This window comes from Panthera uncia, chromosome B1 (assembly GCF_023721935.1).
Source record: "Panthera uncia isolate 11264 chromosome B1, Puncia_PCG_1.0, whole genome shotgun sequence".
NCBI lineage: Eukaryota > Metazoa > Chordata > Mammalia > Carnivora > Felidae > Panthera > Panthera uncia.
The window spans coordinates 70,140,252-70,165,818 of NC_064811.1; the positions used below are offsets into that span (position 1 = coordinate 70,140,252).

Consider the following 25,567-nt stretch of genomic DNA (forward strand, 5'->3'; position numbering starts at 1 on the left):
ATATATATATATATATATATATATATATATATATATATATATATATAAAACATGATTTTTTTTTTTTAAGATTAACCTATTATAGTTTGAAGGGTGGACTTTTCTGTGTGTGTGTAATAAAAATTATTTTATTTATAGTACTGGCAGATGGTGAACATTTGCTTGTTTTTATTGTCCTTTTACCAGAAAAAATGTTTAACCCCTATGTGCATTTTCTTTCCTTTTTTCCCTCTTTTCTGCTGCTGCTGCTGCTGCTGCTGCTGCTGCTGCTGCTTCTGCCTTTTCTCCTCCTCCCTTCACCCTCCCCTCTGGCACCCCTCCTCCTTCTCTTTGTCCTCCTCCTCCTCCCTTTTTAATTCTTCTGGCTCCTAAATTCTGAAAGTATGGAATCACTGACTTAGATTACATTGAAAGGAGGAGAGTTTTTAAACCAGTTGATGGCTGGTAGAAAATAGAAACTATAGATCCAGGGACCACAATTGGAATAATTCTGTGGAAGCTCTAACTTCCCCAGGGTTGTACACCTTGTACTCTTTGTAATAGTTGGTAGTAAAGCCCTTTATACAATAAAAGGCCCTTGTCAGTGTCTTTGGGGACAGTGAGGAAGAGGGAATTAAAGAGCCTGCATCCCCCTTGGCAGTAAGATTAGCAGGGAGGAGTTCCCCTTGGAGCAGCGCTTGGAGGCAACAGCACCAAGAGAAGGAAGCCGCTGTGTGCCTGGGCCTGGGGGTAGAGGAAAAAAGGCAACTCTGGTATGAGCTAGGCCTGAGGGCTAGGCAGCCTCAGACTGAGCGGGCCAAAGTTACAGCTTCCCACACCAATTTCCATCAGCTTTCAGGCTTGGGTGGTTGGGTAGACCATTTTCTCTGACAGTTTTGCTCCTCAGAGGAATAGGCAGTTCTCCTGCCGAGTTAAACCACTGAAATCAGAGGTGCCTGAAAGTGTATGGCAGGTAAACTTCTGTCTTGTGACGTACATAGTGCTTTCTTCGTAAAACTGTTCATTTGCCAGAAATAAAATCACGTAGGAAAGAATATTTATTATGATCCTGATAGGTTGAAGGAGGGGAGGAAAGCAGGGCCTGTGGAAGGTGAAGAGGAAAAGGAAGCATGAAATAGGAGAGAACGTAGGCTCCAGGCTCAGTAGAATAATGAGGGTGGTATGGCTTTTGGTTGGATGGGGGTGGGGCTGGTGGTATCGATAAGTGCCAAATGTACCATGGGGGAAAGGAATCACTTCAGTGTCCCAATTAATTTGTAAAGTGCAGTCGTAGTTTCAGATTTAGTATGTCACATCTGTTAGTGCTCACGGGTTAATTTGATCTAGCGTCAGCATTAAGGTTCTTTGACATGTAGTTAAACGATTTGAGTGGTACACAGAGTACCAGAGGGATGGCCTAATGTACTTTGAATGTCAGGGAAAAATGTTAATTTTGGGGTCGTTTGTACTTTGGTTTAAAAAAATCAATCCAGGTCTTAATGCTTTTTCTTTCAGTCGCAAATATTTTGGAATCCTTAGAAAAGTGGAGTAGTGCATGTGAAAGGAAAACAGAGTGACCCAGTACTGGAGAATAAGTTTGTGGAGAGTCTGTATTAACTCTTAACATCTGTCCAGGCTTGGGGTGGGGAGCAGGGCAGGGCAGCGGGGGCCATTAGCTAGGTGGTGGAAGGATGTAGGTGTGAAAGAAATATGTGCTGAATCCCTTACTTTTTAATCTCTGAAGTTGAAACTCTCAAATGATGAATTCCTTCTGCCAACCTTTGCTAGGGAGTGAATAGCTATGATGTTAGTGCTGTTTGCCCTTAAATTTAGGGGAAGTGGTATTGATTTAAGGCCTCCTGACTTTGGAATCCTTTTCTAAGGCTTAGATCTGTTGAGTTCCCAAGGCAAAGTGTAAGGGTATAGCAAAACCTTGGATTGCGAGTAACTTGGTCTATGATGTTCTGCGACACGAGCAAACGTTTCTTTTTTATTTTTCTTTTTTAATTTTTTTTTAACGTTTATTCATTTTTGAGAGACAGAGACAGAACATGAGCAGGGAAGGGGCAAAGACAGGGAGACACAGAATCTGAAGCAGGCTCCAGGTTCTGAGTCGTCAGCACAGAGCCCAATGCGGGGCTCGAACCCACAAACTGCAAGATCATGACCTGAGCCGAAGTCGGTCGCTCAACCGACTGAGCCACCCAGATTCCCCACGAGCAAGCATTTCTAATAAGTTTTAACTTGATAAATGAATGATGTCTTGCAGTACGAGTAGTACATGATGCCGAATGTAACATGATCACAACTGAGCCAGTGGTTCTTGAAATTCACTTTGATACATGCTTTGGATTACAGGCATGTTTCTGGAACAAATTATGCTTGCAAACCAAGGTTTTATTGTATTTCCTTCTTCTATACACTTAGGTCCTTTTATAATTCCCTTGTTGTGCAGCCAGATATAGTTGACCAGTGTCATTGTTTTTTGTCAGCCTCTCAAAAGAGATCATGTGTTTATTCTAGAAACTACAAAGCACTTGAATAGGTGTTACCGTGCTAACTTCTTTCTCCCTTCCTACCCTACCTTCAAATCGCAAGTTTTTACTAGAAGGTGTCCTCCTTTATTTTTATTGGTTCTGCTTCCAAAATCATCAGTATTTATTGGGACTAAGAGGCAGAAATTAACCATTTTAGCAATTTGAAATTTTTATTACTCACATGGGAAGTTTCTTCTGACATGAGGAGAATATTTGGATATGAAGGCTGGGATTGGGATGGTCCTGGAAGTTTGACAAAAAGGAATGGTGCAAAGTTAATAAAAGCTGGGAAGAGTCTGATACCTTTTTAAGTGAGTCTGAGTTTTCATCTCTTGCTCAAAACATTATTGGTTTTTAAATATCTTGGTAAAAGAACTAGGGAAAACCTATTCTATCAGTTTATTATAATATAAAATCATCACTTCAGGACATTTGACAGTTGAAATGTCCCAGAATGAAGTCTAAAGAAGTGGCTTATCTATACCAGTTCATCTAAATCATATTTAGACTAAGGAAATTATTATTTTTGTTTTTACTATTTGCTGATACACATTTCAGAAGAAGTAGTAGAAATCACCCTAATGTGCATAGCTTATAAATTATCTGTCACTGAGGTCACACTCCTATGGCCTTATTCACAGTTCTTCAAAACAAAGAACAAACATTTGTGCTGGTCACTTATGTGTTGGTAGGACTACATTAAAGTTGAGCATCACAGAATGTAAATGGAGAGCCCATTTTTAATGATAATTCTCAGTACTCAGGACCAGGTGTTGCTGGAGAAGAATACGCTTCATATTCATTCCCAATTTGTCTGATGAATTCAGGGATATTGGTGTTCATAATTATTTTAGTTACCTAGGTATTTTAAGAAGTGTTAGTTTTCAGGAGAAAAGGTAGAATTGTAAAATGAAAGCAAATAAGGATTATAGCATTTTATATTTATTTATTCTAATTAATTTATTTTTTTTAATGTCTATTTTTGAGAGAGAGCATGAGTAGGGGAGGGACAGAGAGAGAGAGGCAGGTAGAGCCCAGAGCCTGACACGGGGCTCAAGCTCCTGAACTGTGAGATCATGACCTGAGACGAAATCAAGAGTTGGAAGCTCACCCAGGAGCCCCATGGAATATAGCTGTTTTTAAAAAAGGAATTAATGTTAGCCATGCTATAGAGAAATGAGAATTTATAAAATGGAGTATTAAAGAATTTCTTTAAAAAAATTTGTGTTAAAATTTATTTTAGAGCATAAATTGGGGAGAGAGGCAGGGCGGGGGGAAGGCGGGGGAGAGAGAGAGAGAGAGAGAGAGAATAAATGAATGAATGAATGAGAATGAATGAATGAATTTAAGCAGGCTTCACACTCAATGCGTGAGCCCATCATAGAGCTCCATCCCGTGACCATGGATCATGACCTGAGCTGAAATCAAGAGTTGGACCCTCAACCAACTGAGCCTCCCAGGTGCCCTGCCCACCAAGAATTTCTACTCTTAAGTGAAAGCAAACAAAAAGAATCTTGGTGTGCAATATTTTACAAAAATCTGCTTATTTCAGAATTATAGTCCCTCAGGCACATTAAACCAATATTTAGAAAATACTGAAACTCCCAAATGTAGAATCACCTCTTTTCCTCATTTGCACTGTGCTGTAACCAGCACCTGGTAGAATTATGGTCTCTTGGAATAATCATTTTAACTCTTAGATTTCTAGCTTTAGTAGATGATATTCTTGAATCCCTTGGAGGGTAATATTTGACTTAACATTCTATACAAGCTCATGCTGGAAACTTGCATAATATTGAAGGGATATTCTGATGAGGCTATGAAATGAAGCATACTTTAAATAATTATAAAACTAATACTAAGGTGCTAGAGGATTGTCCTCTTCAGAGTTTTCACCTTGGAGCTGAATTTTCCCAAATGATCCAGCCATGGCTTAAACTACTTTGGGAGTGCCCCTTTAGGATAAAATAACTGCTATATTTGGTCTTAGACCAAAGATAAATAAAATGGACCAGAAGAATAAATTTATCGCTTGTCTGTTGTATAATAGGTAAGTGCTAGGAAAATGAGTTTCTTCTACAAAAGAAAAATTATTCTCCTTATTTAACATGCTTTAGACCCCAATTATATAAATCTTATTCTGAGGGCTTGGCTCCAGGTGACTTTGGAGATATTTCTAAAAATTGCTTCTATTTATGCATTGAGTGCATAACTAGTGAACACATGCTGTGTGCCTGGTGCTCCTTTAGGGACTTGGAAACAGTAGCCAATAAGACAAAATTCTTGTCTTCCACATCTTGTAACTTAATGCGGGTGGCATGTAATACAAACTTGGTGATGTGATAGTGACAGGCTCAGGGAGGAGTTCTTTTGGGTGGTGGTGAGATGTTTGGGAGGGAGGTCAGGAAAGGTCTCTCAGAGGAGGTAACATTTGATCTGGAGCCTGAATGATGAGAGAGGAAGGCAGAGAACTCCTGCCACGTCTAAAGGGGTTTGATAGATTTTGCAGCAGGTTCTGAAGCCACTTGAAAACATCAGCAAGTCATTCTTACTTGGGGTGACAACTTTGAAGTAGTTCCTTTGCATATGCAAAAACATGGTTTTAAGGGAGCCCATGAAGGTCGATTCAAGTCTCACTTTGGATCATAACTGCTGATTTACTGCAGTAAGTGACCATAGACTAATTTAAACATGGGTTGAAAGATTGAATAAAATGTTTTAATTTGCTAAGAATCTGTTAGCCCTAAAGGCAGTTTGTACATTCCACCCACTGTGGGATGGTAGGCTATTACTAAATGAACAAGGTGTGGTCTACTTCCATAAGAATGTCTATTCTGTCTCATCCTGCATGGGCCTCCAAAGCCCTCTGATAACTTACCTCTCTACCCTCCCTTACTACCCCTCTTCCTGAATACTCTGGTGTACTTTGCACTGTGGCCACCTTGGCCTCCTTGGCCTCCTTGCTATTTTCTGTGCCCTGATCACTCTACCCTCTATTTGTGCAATGGACGCCACCCCCTTATCAGTGCAGACTTCTTTAACTACCCCATGTAGAAAAGGAACCCGAACCCATCTTTATTCTTTTATTTCCCTCCATAGGCTTTTTACCCATTGAAAAAGTATATATTTAGTTGTTTATTTCCCTTTTCATAAGGGAAAAGTATTTATTTTAGTTGTTCATCTCCTTCTCCTAGACTGTAAGTGCCACAAAACAGAATTTGTCTGCTTAGAGTTGTATCCATTGAGTCTAGAGCAGGGTTTGGCATATAGTAAGTACTAAGAGTAAATGTGGAAGGAAAAAATATTACACATAGATTTGATTAAATATATGCATAAGCAATATTTTTTATTAATTTTTTTAATGTTTACTTAGAGCATGAGCGGGGAAGGGGCAGAGAGAGAGGGGAGACAGAATCCTAAGCAGGCTCCACACTGCCAGCGCAGAGCCTGATGCGGGGCTTGAACTCGCGACTGTGAGATCATGACCTGAGCTGAAATCAAGAGTTGGATGCTTAACTGACTGAGCCACCCAGGCACCCCAATAAGCAATATTAGCAGGATTTTCAGCGGTAATTTTTCCCGGTTCTTCCTGGTTGTCCAGTAGGTCATTCTTGCACTAGTATCTTATGTCATACCTTTTTTTTTTTTTTTTTTTTTAAGTAATCTCTCTGCCCAACTTGGGGCTTGAACACACAACTTTGAGCTCAAGAATCATGTGATGTACTGACTGAACCAGCCAGGCACCCATGTTACATTTACTGATTTAATCTTATTATTTACTTCAGATTTCCCTTCATTTATACTCTTGTAATTTTTCTCATATCCTTATGTGACCTCAGATAATCTTCACCTCTTCCATGGATTTTAAATCATCTTTTACACCTCTGGCAATTTTTACTTAATCAGCCATAACCTCAATTACTACAGTAGATCATGTACTGAGCCACTTTCCCCTCAATCTTGTTTGTCCATAACCTCCCATAGTTCATGAATTTGAGTAATGCCAACACTGTCACCATTTATGGAGAGTTCCCCTTAGATGTAGTGTCACAGCTACTTGAGATTTGTTTTTTCGATTTTTCATTTAGTGTACGTGGAACCTTCTTCATAATTTGTAATCTTCCATCATCTGCAAAACATTTTGCAGTCCTTATTGCTGCCCTTTACCAGAAAAGGAATCACAGCCTGATTGAATTTTAGATTTGAAGAATTATGTATGTCCACTTTGGAGCCCAGCCTCTTTCTCTTTCCCTGCACTCCATCACCCGTCCTATTCCCAAATCAGTTTTAAGTTTGTGAGATTGTTCAAGTTTACACATTCTCACGTGTTCATTAGCGGTTTCAAAAAAGTATTACTTACCGTTTTAAACACACCTAATACCAGGGTTGTGACTTATTAATTACCGTGAGCTTGCCTTCACTTGCTCTTTCCCCAAATAAAATGTATGGCGTGATCATAGGAAATGTTGAGCCAAAAAATCCATTTATTTATGTCATTTTGGGGTTTGAGTTGAGATGTTACAGAATATTGGCAGTGAAGTCTTTGGCAAGCCCAGTACTGAGGAATGGGAAAGGAATAAAGGCTTGTCTTGTGTGTCTTCGCACAGTAACAGTCGGGCCATGAGTCACTGAAGCGCGCCTGCCGGAACCTGTACGTGGCTCTGTCGGCTCTGTGGAGCAGCTGCCTGAAGAATGCGTTTGTACAAAGGGGTTTGAGGGTTGTTTGTAACCTTTAAGTGAAAACTCTCCCTCACCAGTAATGTGAAATGTGGTTAAACCTCCGTGTTAGTTCAAAGAGTTGCTGTACCTGAGTATTTGGCTTCTTTTGAACAGTGCTACGGTAGGCCGTATGGTGTCCTATGCTTTGAAATAACTGCTTTGTCTTGCGTTTGGAAGTGAAATTTGTTGTTTCACCCATTTTAAAAGTATATAAGGGTTCTAGTTCATTTATTTTCATAAGGGAAAAATAGTCTATTCATTTTATTCCAACAGGATAATTACTATTTTCTTTTAAATCCAAGTCTTTCAGGGGATTCTGAAGCTTAGATTCCATCCCATCAGGTAGGTTTTCCAGCCCTTGTGTCCTTTATTGGCCAGAGCAAGGGGGGTCATATAAGATGGAATGGCTTTTGCATTCTGGATCCAGCATGTACCAGCCCCATGATCTTCAGCTAGCAAGCTAGGTGGCCATTCTGAGCCCATTGCCTCACCCTTAGAATGTGACGGGATGATGAGAGGCAGCCTATAGGGTTGTGAGCAAGGCAGTGATTATAGAGTTGTGATCACGCAGTGGGCGCAGCTATGTGTTACTGTTACTTATTCAGCAAAAGCAGTGCTGTTCATTCAGCCAGCCTTTTAGGGTACCTGCCAAGTTCTGGATATAGAAGATATGAAGGTGAAAATGACTTGATCCTGCCCCAGAAAAGCTTACAGTTGAGTATGTCCCTTGAGCCTTATGCTCTCTTGACCTAGATCTTACTGGTATGAGTGAGACTGGGTCTAAGAGATTTGATTCCCTTCTAGGGGTGCAAAGGTGCTCACCCAGATGTGCTATAATTAGTTTTGCCATTTTTCCCATTAAGGACCTGTTCTTCTACATACGGTATGTGAAGTGCAGTATAGTAATGTACTTGGCCTCAGTCATGCTTGTTAGTGGGACAAACGGAGCTTTAGCAGCTGGTTCCTTTACATTTTTTTCTTTATCTCTAACAGTAAAACTTTTACCTGTCATCTGGTTAGATTTTCTCCTAACTATATAGATTCTTTTTTTTTTTTTTTTGTAAAGTCACAATGGCATTCATGATTAATTTTCTATATTGGCAAAACTTAGTTATAGTTCTTAAGTTAACTTTTTTTGTTTTTGTTTTTAGTGTTTACTTATTTTTGAGAGAGAGAGAGAGACAGAGCACGAGCAAGGGAGGGGTAGCGAGAGACACACAGAATCCTAAGCAGACTCCAGGTGTCAGCACAGCCCGATGTGGGTCTTGAACCCACAAACCATGAGATCATAACCTGAGCTAAAGTTGGATACTTAATGACTGAGCCACCCGGGCACCTCAAGTTAATTTTTTTCTTAATACAGATGTAGTACATGTTTGTTAAAAAAAACTTTAGAGGTTCCCGCCCCCCTCCCCCCATTAGCATGCTGGTTTATGTTGAGCTACCCATCTGGCGATAATAATAAACTATGGTTTCTGGAAGATTCCGTGGTTACTTTTGGCAGACACTGACAATATAATATGTTGATTTTTGCATCAGGGCGCCCGGCTGGCTCAGATGGTAGGGCACACGATTCTTGGCCTTGGGGTCACGAATTCAAGCCCCACATTGGGCATAGAGCTTATTTTTAAAAAAATCTTGATTTTTGCATCAAGTTGTATCTTGAATTTTGATTCAGTGGAATACCAAGTGTAAATAACCGGTATATCCTACGTAAGTGATAGATTTTGTTTGCCTATTGGTTTATCATTGCTTTTTGAGTGAATGTTTCTTTAGAGCTATCTGGAGCAGTCTGCCTTCAGAGGCCACTCATCTCTTTAGGTGTCAGACCTGCGGGCCTATTTTGTTATTGCCTACATAATGTTCTGAGGGGGAAATTCTCGGAATCTGGGACAGCACTTTCACAGTCCCTTTCATTCCCTCAGAGAAAGTAGAGCTAAAGGTCAGAACATATATTTTCTGACTTACTTTAGGAGAGTATATTCATGGAAGCCAGGCAGACAGCTTAACAGAGTATCTAGCCCTCTGCTTACAACGGGAAGGTGATTGGATTACATGATCGTTGATATTTTGGGAAGTTAAGACAAACCAGTTTTATGCAAAACCCAATAACTAAGAAACAAAGAGGTCTGTTAACTGTGGTTTTGGTGGTAGTGGCTAACATTGAATATACCTTGTCAGGTTATTTTTTTTTCTTTTTTTCTGGTTGCATTATACCTTAAATTTATTCAAAGATATATATATATATATCTTTTATCTTTTTTGTGTGTATACCCCAGCCAAGCCACCCTTCAGCACTAACATTGTTGACTGACTTTTTTTCTTACACACCATTATGATAGCTACTGCCAGGTTTTGCATCTGAAGTCTGTGTTTTTCTAGCCTTATGTCATTAGATAAATATTGAGCAGCATCTCCATTTACAAGTAGCTAACAGCTTTTGTATTTTTAAGAGACTTATCACAGGATAGTTTTCGTACATTTGTTGGTGAAAATAGTTCCTTGGCACAATTAAAACATTGCATGTAGGTGGTCATTTACAAAAGAGCCACGTTTTATAATTTATTTTCGTTAGAAAATAGAGTGATTTTACCAAGGATTCCCAAAATAATCATGCCTGCTTTTACTTCAGTGGCAGCTAGTGGGTTTGCAGTAAAAATTGTTGGTCAGATTATTGCAGAGGTATTTTTAGAAATACTAAAGGATTGTAACTAATATAATTTTGCTTTTTGGAGCATTTCTTATATACTTAAGCAGATTGGTTTTTGTTTTTGTTTTTGGTTTTTTTTCACCTTCACTAATAACATTTCCTCAAATAGTGATGTTCATAAATTTGGGGGAAGTGGGAACAAACAATTAATTACTGATACATTCTTTTGATTGTAGTTTTATCCTTAGAAGATGGTAAAAGGGAGGAGATAAGGAAGGGCTGAGAGTTGAATAAACATGTAGGGACTGGAAAATGGCTTTTTTTTTTTTTAATTGAAGTATAATGTTTGCTTTTTTTTTTTTTCTCTTAAAAATATTTTTTTATTTTATTTTTGAGAGAGAGAAAGAGAGTAGGGGAGGGGCAGAGAGAGAGAGAGAGAGGCAGAGGATCTGAAGTGGTCTCCGTGCTGACAGCAGAGAGCCCAGTGAGGGGCTTGAACTCAAGAATTGTGAGGTCATACCCTGAGCCGAAGTTGGAAGCTTAACTGACTGAGCCACCCAGGTGCCCCTGATGTTTGCTCTTAGCACTGAAGTTGATCATAGACCAGAATTCCTAGAGATGAGTATTAACTATAACTTTGAGGAAGTGAACTGAGGTTTTATTTTCACCAGAATGATAGCAGTAAGGTTAAACATATTTTCTAGACAACAGTGTTATTGATATTACTACTCTTTCAACTAATGAGTGTTTAAGCATACAAAAGAGAATTTGTGGGTGGGGTGAAAAATAAAGTTTAATATTAATAATGTCCTTTGAACAAAAATGTAAGATACCTGCAGTATTTGGTGGCAATGGCCTTGATAGCTTCGTATATCTTACTATATATTGAATTCACATATAACACTTGAGTGCCTTGGCACTCTTCTAAACACTTTACAAATACTCACTTATCCAGTGTTAACTTATTTACTGGTTAATCACTTAATGTAGTTAGAGACTATTGAAGAAAATAGAGTGTATTGTGTATATTTTTTCTGGTAGTCGTTATTGTTTGTTTTGTTTGTGTAGACCTAGGAACTTGAGTCTCCGGGCTGGTCACAAATCCCTGTCTCGTGGTAGTTCTGCTTTTAATGCTCAGAACGTGTGGAAGATTCAGTCTTGAGATAGTAAGGAGCTTGGACTAAACTAGTTTCTGTGTTATAATAGTAAAACTTAACATTTCTGAAAAATAAGGCATTTGATGAATAAATAAAAATTCTACCTATCCCATCTCTCTGTTGTTTTTTTTTTTATCATTAAGCATATTTTCTATTTATATACTAAAAGAAGTTAGTAGACAATACTTTAAATCCTACAATGTCTGTGTCCCTGCCCATTCCAGCATGCTCGAAGATGACCTTCAGCTCAGTGACAGTGAGGACAGTGACAACGAACAAGTAAGTTTTGTACACCCCCGTAATACCAGGAATCCTTAAAAATGTAAGCTTTCCAGCTGCTTATCCTAACCTGTTGTTTTGTTCTTTTCCTGGTCCTTCTTGCCCTTATTGTGAATACCTAGAGCCCAGAGAAGCCTCCTTCTGCATCTGCACCTCCAAGGTATTGTGTGCGGGCAAAGTGTTTGCGTTTCTCCGTTAGTGCTTTCATAGCTTCTTCATGGAGAAGGACGTGAAGGATCACAGTTAGAAGAAAGTACCTATTTAAGTTTTTGGAAGCTTAAATCAGCCTAGAGAGGTTGTTAGCTCTATAAAAGAGAAAGTCCCTGTACCTACCTAGATCATCAGGTTGGAATTTAAAAATTTTTGAGAGTTAAAAAAAATAAGCTTAAATCACTTTCATCAGTATTAATATAACCAGTGTTTAAAAAGTTATGCTGAGGAGCATAATGTTTTTATTTGCTGTTTTCAAAAATTACAAAGGTGAATCATATCTAGAAATTGTTTTCCATAGTGCCTATTTTCTCAGTCATGTGAGTTTTCTAGTTGTTTCAGCTGCTTTAAAAAGTTGACCTAGAGTACATTTTAGTGTGATGAAAAATGGCACTGTTTTCACTTTGTAAGTAGCAGCCATATTTCAGAAAATAAGGTGCTTTAGTTTTTGGAAGTGGGAATTATCTGAACTGTCTTTACAATATTTTCCTCTGGTATTGAACTTAATGATTTAATATATTGGTACCTGCCTTCCATGGACAAAGGGTTAAACTATGCCGTAGCTGTTTTACTTCTTGAGATGTGGTCATCCATTCCGAGACGTGCTCAGCAATAAAAACCTTCCTGCCACACAGGTGACGTTACAGTTATTGTGGAGGCAGACCATGTAATTATCGTGTAATTATGTGAGGTTGTCTGGATTCAAAAGCTCTGCTCATTTTCTCTTCTGTTCAGTAACTTCTGGTGGCATAAAATATGACAAAATAGCCTAACTTTAAAGTGGAGGAAGAGAAAATAGGAAAGATGGGGATAAATTAGAAGCAGGAAGCACACTGAAAGTGCATCTCATTCTAATCCTCACTGGCTGAAGCTCTTCAGCTACCAGGGAGAACGGGATCGCAAATTTGATGTAGCGTTTTATATGAGGCAGTTACATCATTTGTAGTATAGTGTGCGTGTTTTAAAATTACCTCAACTAGTGACTTTGGTATTTTTTTTTGTTACTCTATTTTGTTTTAATAAAAAAATTTATTTAATAAATCATTTAATATTTTAGGTGGTTGTGGAGGCTTTCAAGATTATAGTTCTTGATTTATTGCCCTGGCTGATCCCATCTGGGACAAGTTTTTAAGATAGGCTATGAAATTCTGTATGGGCCCAGCAGTGTGATCAGTGTGTTTTCTCCCTGACTAGAATTCTTGCCTTATTCTTAAAACTTGTAGTAGTTAATCTCTACTTCAGCTGGTATTTGGGGGTGATCCTAAGCCACTCATAAAGAATGGCCTCTTCTATAACTCTGCCCAAGGGTGTGACTGGATTACCTTTGAGGCCACTTTCCAGAGGAGCGCCATTTATATTCAATGGTCTCTGGCTACCATTCGGTTAGTTTTCATATAGAGAACAGAGGGAGGTTTTAATTTATTAGCTGTTCTTTTATAAACTAACTTCATAAAATAACTTAATGGGTTAATTATACCCATTTAAAGCAAACACAAAGGGTCAGAAAGTAAATATTTTAGGCTATATGGCCTAAAAACTATTTAGCTTTTGAAACTATTCAGCTCTGCTTTTGTGGTATAAAAGCAGATCTAGACAATACTTAAATAACAGGTGTGGACATGTCCTAATAAAACTTTATTTAGAAGAATAGACAGGCAGTCCATGCCATGGTTTACTGAACTTCTGATATAAAGTGCTACCGTCTAACTTGAATTTTGTGTAACTCAAAATGTTCTTCAGGAGCAAAATATCCACAAGCTTCTCATTTATGTAGTTATTTGGTGAGCCATTTTAAAGATTTTTCACTGACTTTTTGAGCCACTGTGGGCCTTTCTCTCAACTGGATGATGTGGTAATTTAGTAATGTTAGGTATTATTAAGGCCCTCTCTTTTGAGTAGCAGAAAAATGGTTGGAGGGCAGGGTGGGGTGTGAGTAAAGAGGGAGAAAATCCACCTTGTGAGGTGTCTTCAGATTCTCTCTTCGGTTGCTTCGCAGTGCTCCCCAGTCGCTTCCAGAAGCCGCGGCCTCAGCACATTCCAGTAGTGCCGAGTCAGAGAGCACCAGTGACTCAGACAGCTCCTCGGACTCGGAGAGCGAGAGCAGCTCAAGTGACAGCGAAGAGAATGAGCCCCTAGAAACTCCGGCTCCTGAGGTATTGTGTCCCCTCCAGGAGGCAATCTAGGATGGCGGCATTCTGCTTTTGGGGCTAGTCTGCTGTGGGCCAGCACTGGCTGTGGACTGAGTGGTTCTGTCCCATGGGGCAACTCTCTCCTACCCCTGTGCTGCGTAGGGCCAGCTATTTCTATTTATTTCTTACCAAACATTTGGCAATAGAAGTTTGGGAGAGAGGTCTTCTCTCTCCTTCTATAAAATGATAAGTTCTTCTCTGTTGTGGCTAGTGTTGTTTGGAGGAGCGACTCATTAAGAATGTTTGCACACCATTTTCTTTTCCCTTCTATTAAAAAAGACAACTCGCTTTTTGTGTGGGTTTTTTTTTTTTTTCAGTAGGCTGCTGTTTTAATGAGAATTCTTTTTGAAATTTCAGGAATGCATGAATTAAGGAAATCAAAAGGAGACAGCCCAATTTAGCATAGGACAGGAACGTGAACTAGCAATAAGTCATCAGAGGTTCTATTTTTGAATCACTAAAAGCCATGCATTAAATTGATGGCAAAGTGATCTTGCCAGGGCTGTGTTTCTTGCTCCCTGTGTTCCATGTAAAACAGGGATAATTGTGTGTGCCTGTCACCCACCCTTGGGAGAAACTGTAAGATAAACAGATGAGACTGCAAATCGCAAGCACGTTTATCTGGAAGACTTATTCTGTTTTTTTACTGGATTGTTGAATACAAGAAGTCTAGTAACAACAATCAGGGTTGCCAGAGGCCCTCAAAACGTGGAGTAGCAATGTAAAAATTATACTTGGTGGAAAGGGAAAACCTTTTTGGTGAATGAACTAGACCAGTTTGTATAGAGAAAATTACTCTGCTCATTTTAGATGGGAATCCTGGGAAATGAGCCTTTCTGATTAAGAAAGCGTTCAAGTTCCCAATATTTACATCTGTTTAGAAATCAGGGCAGTTCCACTAGAGCATTAACTGAATGCATCTGGAGATAATGTAGTGAGACTTAACAGCCATGTCTGAGGGCAAGGAAAAATAACTGAGTGTCATTTTTTTGTTAGACATGAATTTATGTCTGGCACAGACTAAATGCTCAATAAATATTTTTTTGGAGTGAATAAACATGAATCAGCATTAACTGTACTTAAAATGCCTTGCAGATTTTAGAAACTACTCTATGTGTTTCTGGGGGCTGTTTCCTTGTGTGATTCTAATTACTGTTGAAATAATTATTCTGTGCATCAGGGAAAAGATACTGAAAATGCTTTGTAGACAAATTGCTTGTTCCCTGCTTATAAGAACTTTGCTTTATGTCTCCTTATTCAATTAGAAAAATCTTCATGCTTGTTTGGTTACTAAAAGAAGGAAGAGAATTGAATTAAATAATAAAATTCAGTTCAAATAAAATGGAAATGGTACAGATTTGGCTGAATAATTGAAACTTGAAAGAAAAATTTCATCTAGCATTTATATTAATGAAACCATTATATCTTGTTGTTCAAAAGTTACTGGAAAAGATTGAGACTTTTTGAAAAAATTGTTCCCATCCTACTTTATTTTTTTAAATTGCCTTACCAAACAGGCTCATATTTGCACGTTTGCGCTGATGAGCAAATCTAGATTTGGGTGCAGTTTATATGTCATGTACTGAGATGTCACCAGAATAATTTGTCTTTGTGTAGATTTTAAACCTTTAATTCCCATCCCCACCCCCCGGTGTATTTAACTACCTTTTTTCCTTTTATTTTTTATTTATTTATATATATTTTTTAAGTTTTTTTTTTTTTTTTTAATGTTTATTTTTGAGAGAGAGTGAGACAGAATGTAAGCAGGCAAGGGGCAGAGAGAGGGAGACGCAGGCTCCAGGCTCCGAGCTGTCAGCACAGAACCCCACGCGAGGCTTGAACTCACGAACTGCAAGATCATGACCTGAGCCGAAGTCGGACACTTAACTGATTGAGCCACCCAGGCGCCCCATACCTTCTTTTCTTTTCAAAGAAACACCTGCATTATTGTAAATCTCATGTGTGAGAGTATTTTTTTTTAAGTTTATTTATTTATTTTGAGAGAGACTGAGATAGTGCGAGCAGGGGAGGGTCAGAGGAAGAGAGAGAGAGAGAGAGAGAGAGAGAGAGGGAGGATGAAACCCAAGTAGCTGAAACTCCAGCTGTGGAGCCCAACACGGGGCTTGAGCTCAAACACCGTGAGATCGTGACCTGAGCTGAAACCAAGACTCAGATGATTAACCGACTGAGCCACCCAGCTGCCCCGTCACCCTTTTTTAAAATCTATTTTTAATGCTAAGATTTCTGCTTGTTATGGCTCCATTTTAAATCCACTTGATAAAGTAGTCCAGTGATCTTAGGCGATCTGAAATGCCGTATGCCCACCAATGGGCTGGCAATTTGGGGGAAGCTGCTTTCGGTGTCTGCTTTATAGTGTGAATCGAAATGTAAATCTCAGCTTTTCCAAATATATGGGACACATCGTCTTTTTACTGCATACATTAAGAAAAAATGATTCTATTCTCCATTATTCAAGGATCTACTTGGTCTTCTAATGTAGATTCATTGTCCCGCTTTGTTTATAGTGAAGTGCCTTTGTTGATTTGCCTCCCATACTCTTGGTATTTTTTAATGAGTTATTTGACTTAGCTCTCCATCAACCGTGGGAGGTTGGGAGCTGTCTTTTTACCAGTTAAAAGGTAGCAACACCAAGATTTAGGCCCATGGCCATCTGACTCCAGAGCATTTTTTGCTACTATACCATGCCTCTCTCTCATAGTCCTTTCCTTTCCTTCTTTTCCTTACATTTTGAGACTCATAACGACATTTTTACGAAGAAAAAAAAAAAAAGACATATTTGTGCATAGCTCAAAACTTTTTATTCAGAATCACAATTTATCCTAAAATGCATGAACTTCCACCAATTTGAGGAGTTAGGAGATGTAAAGGGACGTATAGTCAAACATTTCTTAAAACTTAGTGAGGAGCGCCTGGGTGGCTCAGTAGGTTAAACATCCGACTTTGGCTTCAGGTCATGATCTCGCAGTTGGTGGGTTCGAGCTCTGCCCTGACAGAGCGGGATTCTCTCTCTGCCCCTCCCCCACTCGTGCATGCTCTCCCTTTCAAAATAAATTAAAAAAAAAAAAAAAAAAAAAAAAACCTAGTGAAAATCCGGTATTTTTTTTCACACCCAGTGTGCAGTGTTGGGGTTGCACCAGCACTGGACTGGGAGACTGGTGGCGGGGCATGAGGAAAGGCAGGGGAAGAAAGGAAAGTCCAAATCTTGATCCTGTCCAGCGCTTAAAATTCATTTTAAAATCTATTTCATTCAATCCCTTAATGTAAAAGTTTTCCTTATCCCAACACCCAAATAATATCTGATCTTAAAATAATTCTATCCATTTTACGTCTTTATGGCAGGTCTGTAGAAGGGATTGTCCATACCTTTTCTCCTTGTCTAGGCACATAAATTCAATTTTACCCTGCAATTGGGCCATATGCCTTCCTTCTGGACAATTTTAGGACCATAGTTGAAGAAAATGTGTTTTATTTCTGTAACCAGGACATTCCTTTAGTAGGACATTCCTACTAAATGTATCTTATACTGCCCTGTTTTGGGGTGGGGGGAGAACAGATGTTATTTATACCAGGAATGACTTTCCTTTTTGATTCACGAATAAATACTCTTCTGTAGAGCATGTCAGTGATGTCAGTGGGGCTGTAAACTTAGCCTTGGTGAGAGATCCATACCTCTCCCAAGAAAGGATTTGAAAGTTTTGGTTCCTAAGGTGATTGGCAAGTGATATATCTTAATGCCTTGTTCCTGGTTAGCACCCAGATTACCACACCCTCAAGCCTTTGCAGGAAGTCACATTTGACAAGTAGGTATTGGGTGCTAATCTTTTCTCCACTATTAACAATCATCCTGCCTTGTTAGAATATGGAATACAGTTTTAGATTTCCTGTGGCAAAATAAATGCCTGGCACATTAGAGTAGTTTCCTTCTTCCTTCCCTTCTGCCCTGAAATTCAAATGAGAGCCTGGGTGTAGAGTTGATATTGAAGGAGATATATTAAGCAGCAGTGAGGGGTAAGCAGAAAAAAACAGTTCTGCAGCCCTCCTTCTGGCTGAACTATGGTCCTACCTGGTTCCTTACAGTTCCTCTTCTGTTTTCATCACACCAAGCCCAAACTACCTACCTGATCATTTTATTACCTAACTTTTTTTCTGGTCAAAAATCCTTTACATTATATCCACGTCTTGACGTATCAATTTGTAGTGTTTTTATAGAGTTGAATTATTTGGGACATTCCACTTCAGAAAGTTGTTAGCAGTCTTTCCTGTAAAATATCATCCACCTACTGGAGTGATCTGCTTATCCCTAATCTCTAACCAGTTAAATCCTATGTGGAATATCTTTCAGTTAACTCTCTGGTACATTGCATATATGGTTTCGTCACTCATACAAACCACAGATCAGAATGGATCTTAAAAAACATGTAGCATGTGGGTGATGTGCTGCCCTTTTAAAAGGGATAATCATTGCTTACTCTATTAGACACTAATGTTTCCATATGGCGTAAAATGTATAGGTGCTGTAACATGCCTGTAGAAATGCTTTAAGTAAATATCTCATGTACATCACTGTATTGCAAACATAAGAGTGGAACTTGGAGACAGAAACGTCTTTGGGTCATTCTGTTAATAATCTACTTGGAGAGACGTGTTAGGATGCATCAATAGCCAGTGAGCAACAAAGATTTGAAAAACAGTTAAGATACCAGGAGAAGCCAGGAACTTCTGTTTGTTTGTCCTATCAGATGTACGTATAATCAGTGTCATCTCACTGCTCTTAATTGTGTGTTCTGGAGCCACCCTGTGTTTCTTAGAAAAATAGATGCTATTTCAGATAAGATTGCCTGTAACAAGAGACGTAATGTTTGAGTTTTAAAGACTTCAAGTGGGACTAAATTCAAGTGGTTAATGCACCTTCACTTGATTCTTTTACCCAAGCGAGGTGTAAAATTTGAAAATCAAGCAGTATTCCACGACATACTGCAAACCTTGTCATGTATAAATGTTTAATGTTTTTAAGTAAAGAAATGAAATCAAGTCTTGCGGAAAGTGCTTTTCAGTTGAAAAGTATGTCAAAAAAAAAAAAAAAGGATAAAGCCTATAGGTAATCACTAAGATTATTAGTTTACTCATTAGCCTTCTGAAAATCCTTGATAAAAGGATTCTGTTTATTCTTCATTTCTCCCTTTATTTTCTGATAGGATAGTTTAGGAGCCAAAATGTGTCATTTCTGTCTAAATTACACTGGAATTACTATTAGAACAGAATACTTGCTACAAAGATTTCTCCCCAGTTGTCAGTGGTCTACATCGGTCAATATCTCATGGTCTGTTATTAGTCGATATCTGCTACGGCAAAATTCCTGTAGCACAAAAAGATGGGAAGATTGTTTTAAGAGTTAATTATTAAGAGTCTCTGACCTGTATCTAGAGGGGATAAAAAGGACTCGAATTCCTAGGTTTGGAATGATTACGTCTCCCTGGGAGAGTCCTATACAATTGGGTGACTAGCACAGAAGAGTTTATCATCCTTGGTTAGCTCACATTCTTCTCTACTCCTTGGTTTTTAGCCCGAGCCTCCTACAACCAACAAATGGCAGCTGGACAACTGGCTGACCAAAGTGAGCCAGCCAGCAGCAGCGCCGGACGCCCTGGGGAGCGCGGAGCCTCCGCCTCGGCACCCAGAGAGTAAGGGCAAGGGCGGGGGCGACGGCGGCGGTGGTGCCGCCAGCCACGAGCGCTCGGAATCCAAAGATTCTGCCCTCAAGAGCTCCGGCAAGGGCCCTCGGGGCCCCTCGGAAGGCCTGCACGCCGGCAAGAGGAGCTGTCAGAAGTCCCCCGCCCAACAGGAGGCTCCCCAGAGGCAGACCGTTGGAAACAAACAGCCCAAAAAGCCCGTCAAGGCCCCTGCGCAGGCAGACTCGCGGGCCAGCCTGCAGGTGGAAAGTGAGCCGGGACCCCCTCCCTACGGCTCCAAAGACCAGCCTTCCAAAGACAAGCCCAAAGTGAAGACGAAAGGGAGGCCCCGCGCAGGAGACAGCCGAGAGCCCAAGCCCGCAGCGCCCGGCCCCAGCCCCAGCCCCAGCCCCAGCCCCAGCGAGAGGAAGAAGCACAGGAGTGGGCCGCTGGCCCCCTCGAAGGCGCTCTCGGGCCCGGAGCCCACGAAGGACAGTGTGGGGGCCAGGAGCCCCGAGCACTTTGCCCTGGTCCCCTTGACCCAGAGCCAGGGCCCGCCCCAGGGCGGCGGTGGAAGGACTAGCGGCTGCCGGCGTGCCGTGGTTGTCCAGGAAGACCGCCGGAAGGACAGGCTCCCGGGGCCCACGAGAGACCCCAAGCTGCTCTCCCCGCTCAGGAACACCGCTCCCCCGCCGATCTTGATGGTGAAGATAACCCTCGACCTTCTTTCTCGGATACCCCAGCTTCCTGGGAAAGGGGGCCGCCAGAAGAGACCGGAGGACAAGCAGCCCGCCACAGGGAAGAAGCCTGATCCCGAGAAGAGAGGCGCAGACAGTTCAAGCAAGTTGGCCAAAAAGAGAAAGGTGAGTGTAGGTGCCTGGCCTCCCCCAGCCGTGTGGATTGTACCTCCTGTTGGCTTGGGGCTGGCTCTGACCCCTGAGTTGTCCTAGAAGAGATGGGGAATCTTTGCCTTGATCTGATGTAGCCTGTGCTCCGACACCAGAATTACCCTCTCCCTGAGGATCTGCATGCTTCCCCCTCTGCCAGCGGGCATTACCAGATGCCAGGTCCCTTCAACAGTCTGAAAAGGGGAGGCAGTCCTCCTAAAGGATGTCTTGTTTTAGGATAATGTAGCATTTTGGGGGTACACTTTTATTTTTTCCGGTAACATTGGTATTTACCACCTGGCCCATGATTAGGTTTTGTCCTAGAAATTAAAATCTTAATGTACTGAAATGTTAATTAGTATTCTGAATTACTGAAAGAACTGCTATACTCTAAATTTTACTCCCGTAATATGATTCTTTTTAACACCACCAATATTACATCTATATTTTAACTCACGGCCGCCTAACACTTCATTAATTTGAAACTACCAGATTTAGAATTTGTGACCTCTATTAAAGACTTTTATTAATAAGCAGAACATTATAAAAAAAAGGTTATAGAGCTATTAAACACATGGTTGGGATATCTTGTTGAGTAATACAGGCTGGTAATGGTATGTTGTGAGGTATTAAAAATCTGTCATTTCATTTATCATAATTTTTGGAAACTTCACTTTAAGGAATAAACACAGTGAAGAAGGTTAAAAAAAAAAATCTCACATTACTTAAGACCCTGAGTTAACTTGGACATACTATTCATTTGGACAATCTCCTTCCTTCCTGTATTCTGAATCACTGAGCTCCTGATACTCTTCATGGTGAAAGATAAGCGGGTTTTTTCCCCAGTGGCATTCCAGCCTAGTCTGTCCCAAGATTCAGAACGAAATGCACAAGAAAGGCCAGCTCTTTCCTGCTGACAAGGGATAAAAAGTTTTAACACTCTCACAAGTCCACCAAAACCTTCTTACTCAGTTGTGGAAATTGAGCTAAGAATAACAGAGGACAAAAAGATCATGAAGCCTGCTGTCCTGTCTGTGCTTTGACCAGTTACTCCACTAGGTTAAAAATATAACATGACTTTATCAAATAGCAAAGGGTGACTGTTTTCTCCAGAAGCTTGTTGAATGAGACCTGAGGGTGTGCATTACCACCATAACCGCAGCCGGCAAGTCAAGCGGGATGGGATCCAGTGCCGATTGGTGGTGCTGTTTCAGCTAGAAGGGGGCATGTCCCAGGTCAGAAAACCCTTAAAACGGTATGTGTATGTGTTGAAGGTGTAAAACTTCACGGATAAAATTGTGATGGTTCTGGGTAGGAAAAAGGTGCCTGCATCTCATACCCATGAGAAAGGTTCAGAAATATACTCCTTCACCTCCCCTTCCTCCTGGGAAATCTTTTAATCACTTAACCTCCAGCCACCATGATCTCGTCTAGTCTCCAGTGACCCTTCTGCAGTAGCTGGAGTGGGGAGAAATACTGGCTTCTAAAATACTTACTAACCCAGTGTGGATGTTAGAAATGGAGGCTCCCCGGACAGTTCTTAGCCCCGTCCATACCCCAGCACAAAACTAGAAGCATCGCTTGCAGCTCCATAAAGGGAAACTCAGCTCTCCCTGTTGAGGATATGAGCTGTGCACTCTAAAAGCCATTCCCAGCCCTTGGCCTTGCTCCACCGGGGCAGCTAATTGATCTCTTTGTTTAGAGGATGGAGAAATAATGACCCCCCTCCCCCCCATCTTAGTCAGATGCATGCTTTCTTGGGTGTTCGGCAGGCGGCAGAGAGAACTGCCCCTGGGAACAGTTTGCCTCTCTGCTGTGGTACTGATAGGATCGGGGTCTGAACCAATGTGATGGTCACCAGGGAGCCTTTGATGCTGATGGCAAGGTTTGTGTCCCCCTCCCTTCCTCCCTCCATTGGTGTTTCCTAAATCCTAATGTCTAGTGGAGCTGGGGACCACTGGAGCAGAGCCATACCACAGAGCCAAGATTGTACAAAGTTAGTTCTTTGTGTGTGCTACTTTTCAACATCATGGATCTAGGCAGTGAGGAATTCCTTACCTAACGGATATCACTAGTTAGAAGCTTTCAGATGAATAAACTTAAAAATAATTCAGCTGTATACTTATTTCATGATCAGAGAATCACGATCCTTTGTTTTTATACCTGTTGTGTTCCAGGTAGTATGAATATTGGTCATAGGAACCTGAGATCCTTCCCTTTGCAGGCGGGCTTCCCCCTTTGCTGTTGAGACCCCATTGACTCCCTTTGTTCAGGGCAGCGTGACTGTGGCCTTTCCCATAGTGTAGCTGCTCCTCCGGCATGTGGGGTTGGACCCCAAGGCAGGCAGGACTGTTCTTGTTTTAAGACTGAGCGCTTTTCCACAAATTTGGATGGTGAAAATTTGTTCATTGCCTTCATTTTAAGTGGGAGCACTAGAAAAAGCTGTCTGCGGAAGTAATGAGAGCAGTTTGAAGAATGTACCTTATCCTTCACATTAGTGAAGTTTAGCTTTTCTTTTGTATTTTCTTTTCATTTTTTTAGGTAGGCTCCATGTCCAACATGGGGCTTGAACTCATGACCCTGAGATTGAGTCACATGCTCGACTGGACTGAGCCAGTGAGGTGCCCCTGAAATTTAGTTTTTCATTTAAATTCAGTGTGTTCCTTTCCTGATGCAAAATTTGGCAACTATTTTCAGAGTGTTAATGGACCCTTAAAGCCACTGCAGGCTTAAAATTGTGAGAAGATAATCCTAAAGACTTACAGTGGATGACAGTAGCTGTGATGAAGCTGTCAGATATGGCACCTGAAAGAGTGGGCAAGGAGCAGTTTGTGAGGAGAAGTGGAGAAAATTAGGGGAAACACGCATGACTTGACCGAGTGCTCCTTACATAAACTACAGAATTTCATCAACTTGATTACAGTTTAGGATTTAGGGGGCGCACCTGGGTGGCTCAGTCGGTTGAGCATCCGACTTCAGCTCAGGTCATCATCTCCCGGTTCATAGTTCGAGCCCTGCATCAGGCTCTGTGCTGTCAACGCAGAGCCCACTTTGGATCCTCTGTCCCCCTCTGTGTGCTCCTGCCCTGCTCACGCTCTCTCTCAAAAATAAATAAAACATTAAAAACAAAAAGAACTAGAATTTAAAACACAACTTATGGGGCGCCTGGGTGGCTCAGTCAGTTAAGCGTCCGACTTCGGCTCAGGTCACGATCTTGCGGTCCGTGAGTTCGAGCCCCACGTCGGGCTCTGGGCTGATGGCTCAGAGTCTGGAGCCTGCTTCCGATTCTGTGTCTCCCTCTCTCTCTGCCCCTCCCCCGTTCATGCTGTGTCTCTCTCTGTCTCAAAAATAAATAAAATGTTAAAAAAAAAAAACACAACTTATGTTTTCATTTATATAATTTGTAAACCAAGTTTATGTTGCTCAGACTTGGAAGAAAAATGAAAGTCAGGAAGCACAATATTAGAAATACAACCAGTCTAGTGCAATTGAGAGTATTTAACAACATACTTAACACGCACAAAGCTCCATGCGTGAGTTAAGCGTTATTCTAGGCACTTTTGTTGACAGTATCTCATTTAATTTCAATCATTGTATAGATCATCTTTCAAATGAAATGTCAGCATGTCCTAACCATGGTGTAGACATATGTCTGAACAAGGAGGCATATTCATTCAAGCCTGTCTTTTCCTTTCTCTTAATAGCTGCTTTACGGACCAAGAAGCTTTGGCATTTTGTGAAATACAATTTCAGAGTTATCATTTATGTCAGTTTTGGAGAATGGGTAAATGAAGTTAGGGGATGTAGTGCATTTTTATTGCTTCAGGATGGTTGGTTCAGTCCCTTCGTTCTCTCCAAGATCTGTCTTTCCTTAAACTACCTATTGAGATCAACATTCCCAGTTACTCTTCTTCAACATCAAGGGTTTGAAAAGTCATCCCTATAAAGAAACTAGAAGTTTCCTCAAGTCACTGATATCTAATTACTTCATGCCTTGTTAGTTACTCTGCATCATGACCATGTGAGTGTGGTGTGAAGACTGTCTTAAACCATTCTTAATGCCTGTGTATTTCCTCACCAAAAAGAAGGGCCAAAGGTGGGCTAATTTTCCTTGTCTGTCGTACTTATCCCAGTGAATGTAAGCTGTCTTCTCCGTAAGTCCCTGCCCTCGTTCTCGGTGCTGATTGGACCACTGTGTCGTCGTCTTAGTGAACTTTGTGCAAAGGCACATCCCAGAAAGTCCCTGGATTGCCCAGAAGATTCTCCACTCTTCCCACCCCCAGGTGCTTGCCAAGCTCCTTTGCTTTCCTGAGGGAGAGGACAGTCTGGTAGTTTGAGTGCTGAGACACTGTGGGTTCCTTGTTCAGCTGCCCCCTTTTCTAGATGAGATCCAGGACGGCTCTAACATCGCTTGGCTGCTTAGCAACCAGTGGGTCTGGAGCTCACATGTGCTGACCCCTTCCAGTCCAGCAGTGCTCTTATCTTTCACACCTGATGGGGGTTTCTTTTTGTACACAGGTGTCTGGTGGGGGGATTACTGGAGAGAGGCACAAGGTTACAGCTCAAGGGCAGTGTATGGACACTGACAGAGTGTCATCCCTGGCCCAGTCCCTGCATTGTCCCTGCTCCTGCCACTCCAGTGCTCCCCCCACACCCTTCTACATCAGTTTCCCTTTCAGATGCCCCTCATCTCTCCCTGCCATAGCAAAGCTTGTGGTAGACCATCTTTCTACCTGTTAGAAACTTTATGGCCTAAAGCTGTCTTCATGTTCCCTCTGCCACCTTTGGGTACATAGATGGTGAGCCAGATGCTGGGGTGGGCATGAGGCTGCCCTGGGGGTGTTCTTTTTCAGGAACCAGCTTGGCCCAGCACAGTCCCCATCTCTTCCTTGTATGGTCTTCATGCTTGCCCTTCCACTGGACTCTGTAGGTGGAGCGCCATTTGGCAGATAATCCTTGGCCGCCTGACCCACCGGGTTAAGAAAAGCAAACAAGTCAGTTAGGAACCAGTCTTCAGCCAGCAGCCTCCTTTTGTTGTAGATATAGGCCCTGTTTGAGATGCTTATCCTTCTAGAAAAAGAGAACTTCTGAAGCCCAGACCTTAGACAAGGGTTCCTTGTAAGGGGGGGTGATCTGTGAATAGGCCAAAGGGCAAGTCTTTTTCCTCTTGAAGACGGAGTGCATCTCTCTTGTCTCATTTTCTTTTTCTTTTCTCTCTCTCTCTTTTTTTTTTTTACATTTATTTATTTTTGAGAAACAGAGTGAGACAA

The 25,567-nt window shown here is 41.1% G+C and overlaps 1 protein-coding gene across 11 annotated transcripts in view; it reads left to right on the plus strand.

Moving 5' to 3' along the window:
• AFF1 (ALF transcription elongation factor 1) overlaps positions 1-25,567 on the plus strand; it is a 265,697-nt gene that overhangs the window by 207,925 nt on the left and 32,205 nt on the right. For all 11 annotated transcript variants that reach the window (XR_007457826.1, XR_007457825.1, XR_007457824.1 and 8 more), the window contains 4 exons: positions 11,267-11,321; positions 11,444-11,481; positions 13,528-13,684; positions 19,305-20,273. Coding sequence is in view for 7 of the 11 variants with exons in the window: in XM_049630826.1 (XP_049486783.1) it covers positions 11,267-11,321; positions 11,444-11,481; positions 13,528-13,684; positions 19,305-20,273 (1,219 nt within the window). In the remaining 4 variants the exon portion in view is untranslated. The remainder of the gene's footprint in view (positions 1-11,266; positions 11,322-11,443; positions 11,482-13,527; positions 13,685-19,304; positions 20,274-25,567) is intronic.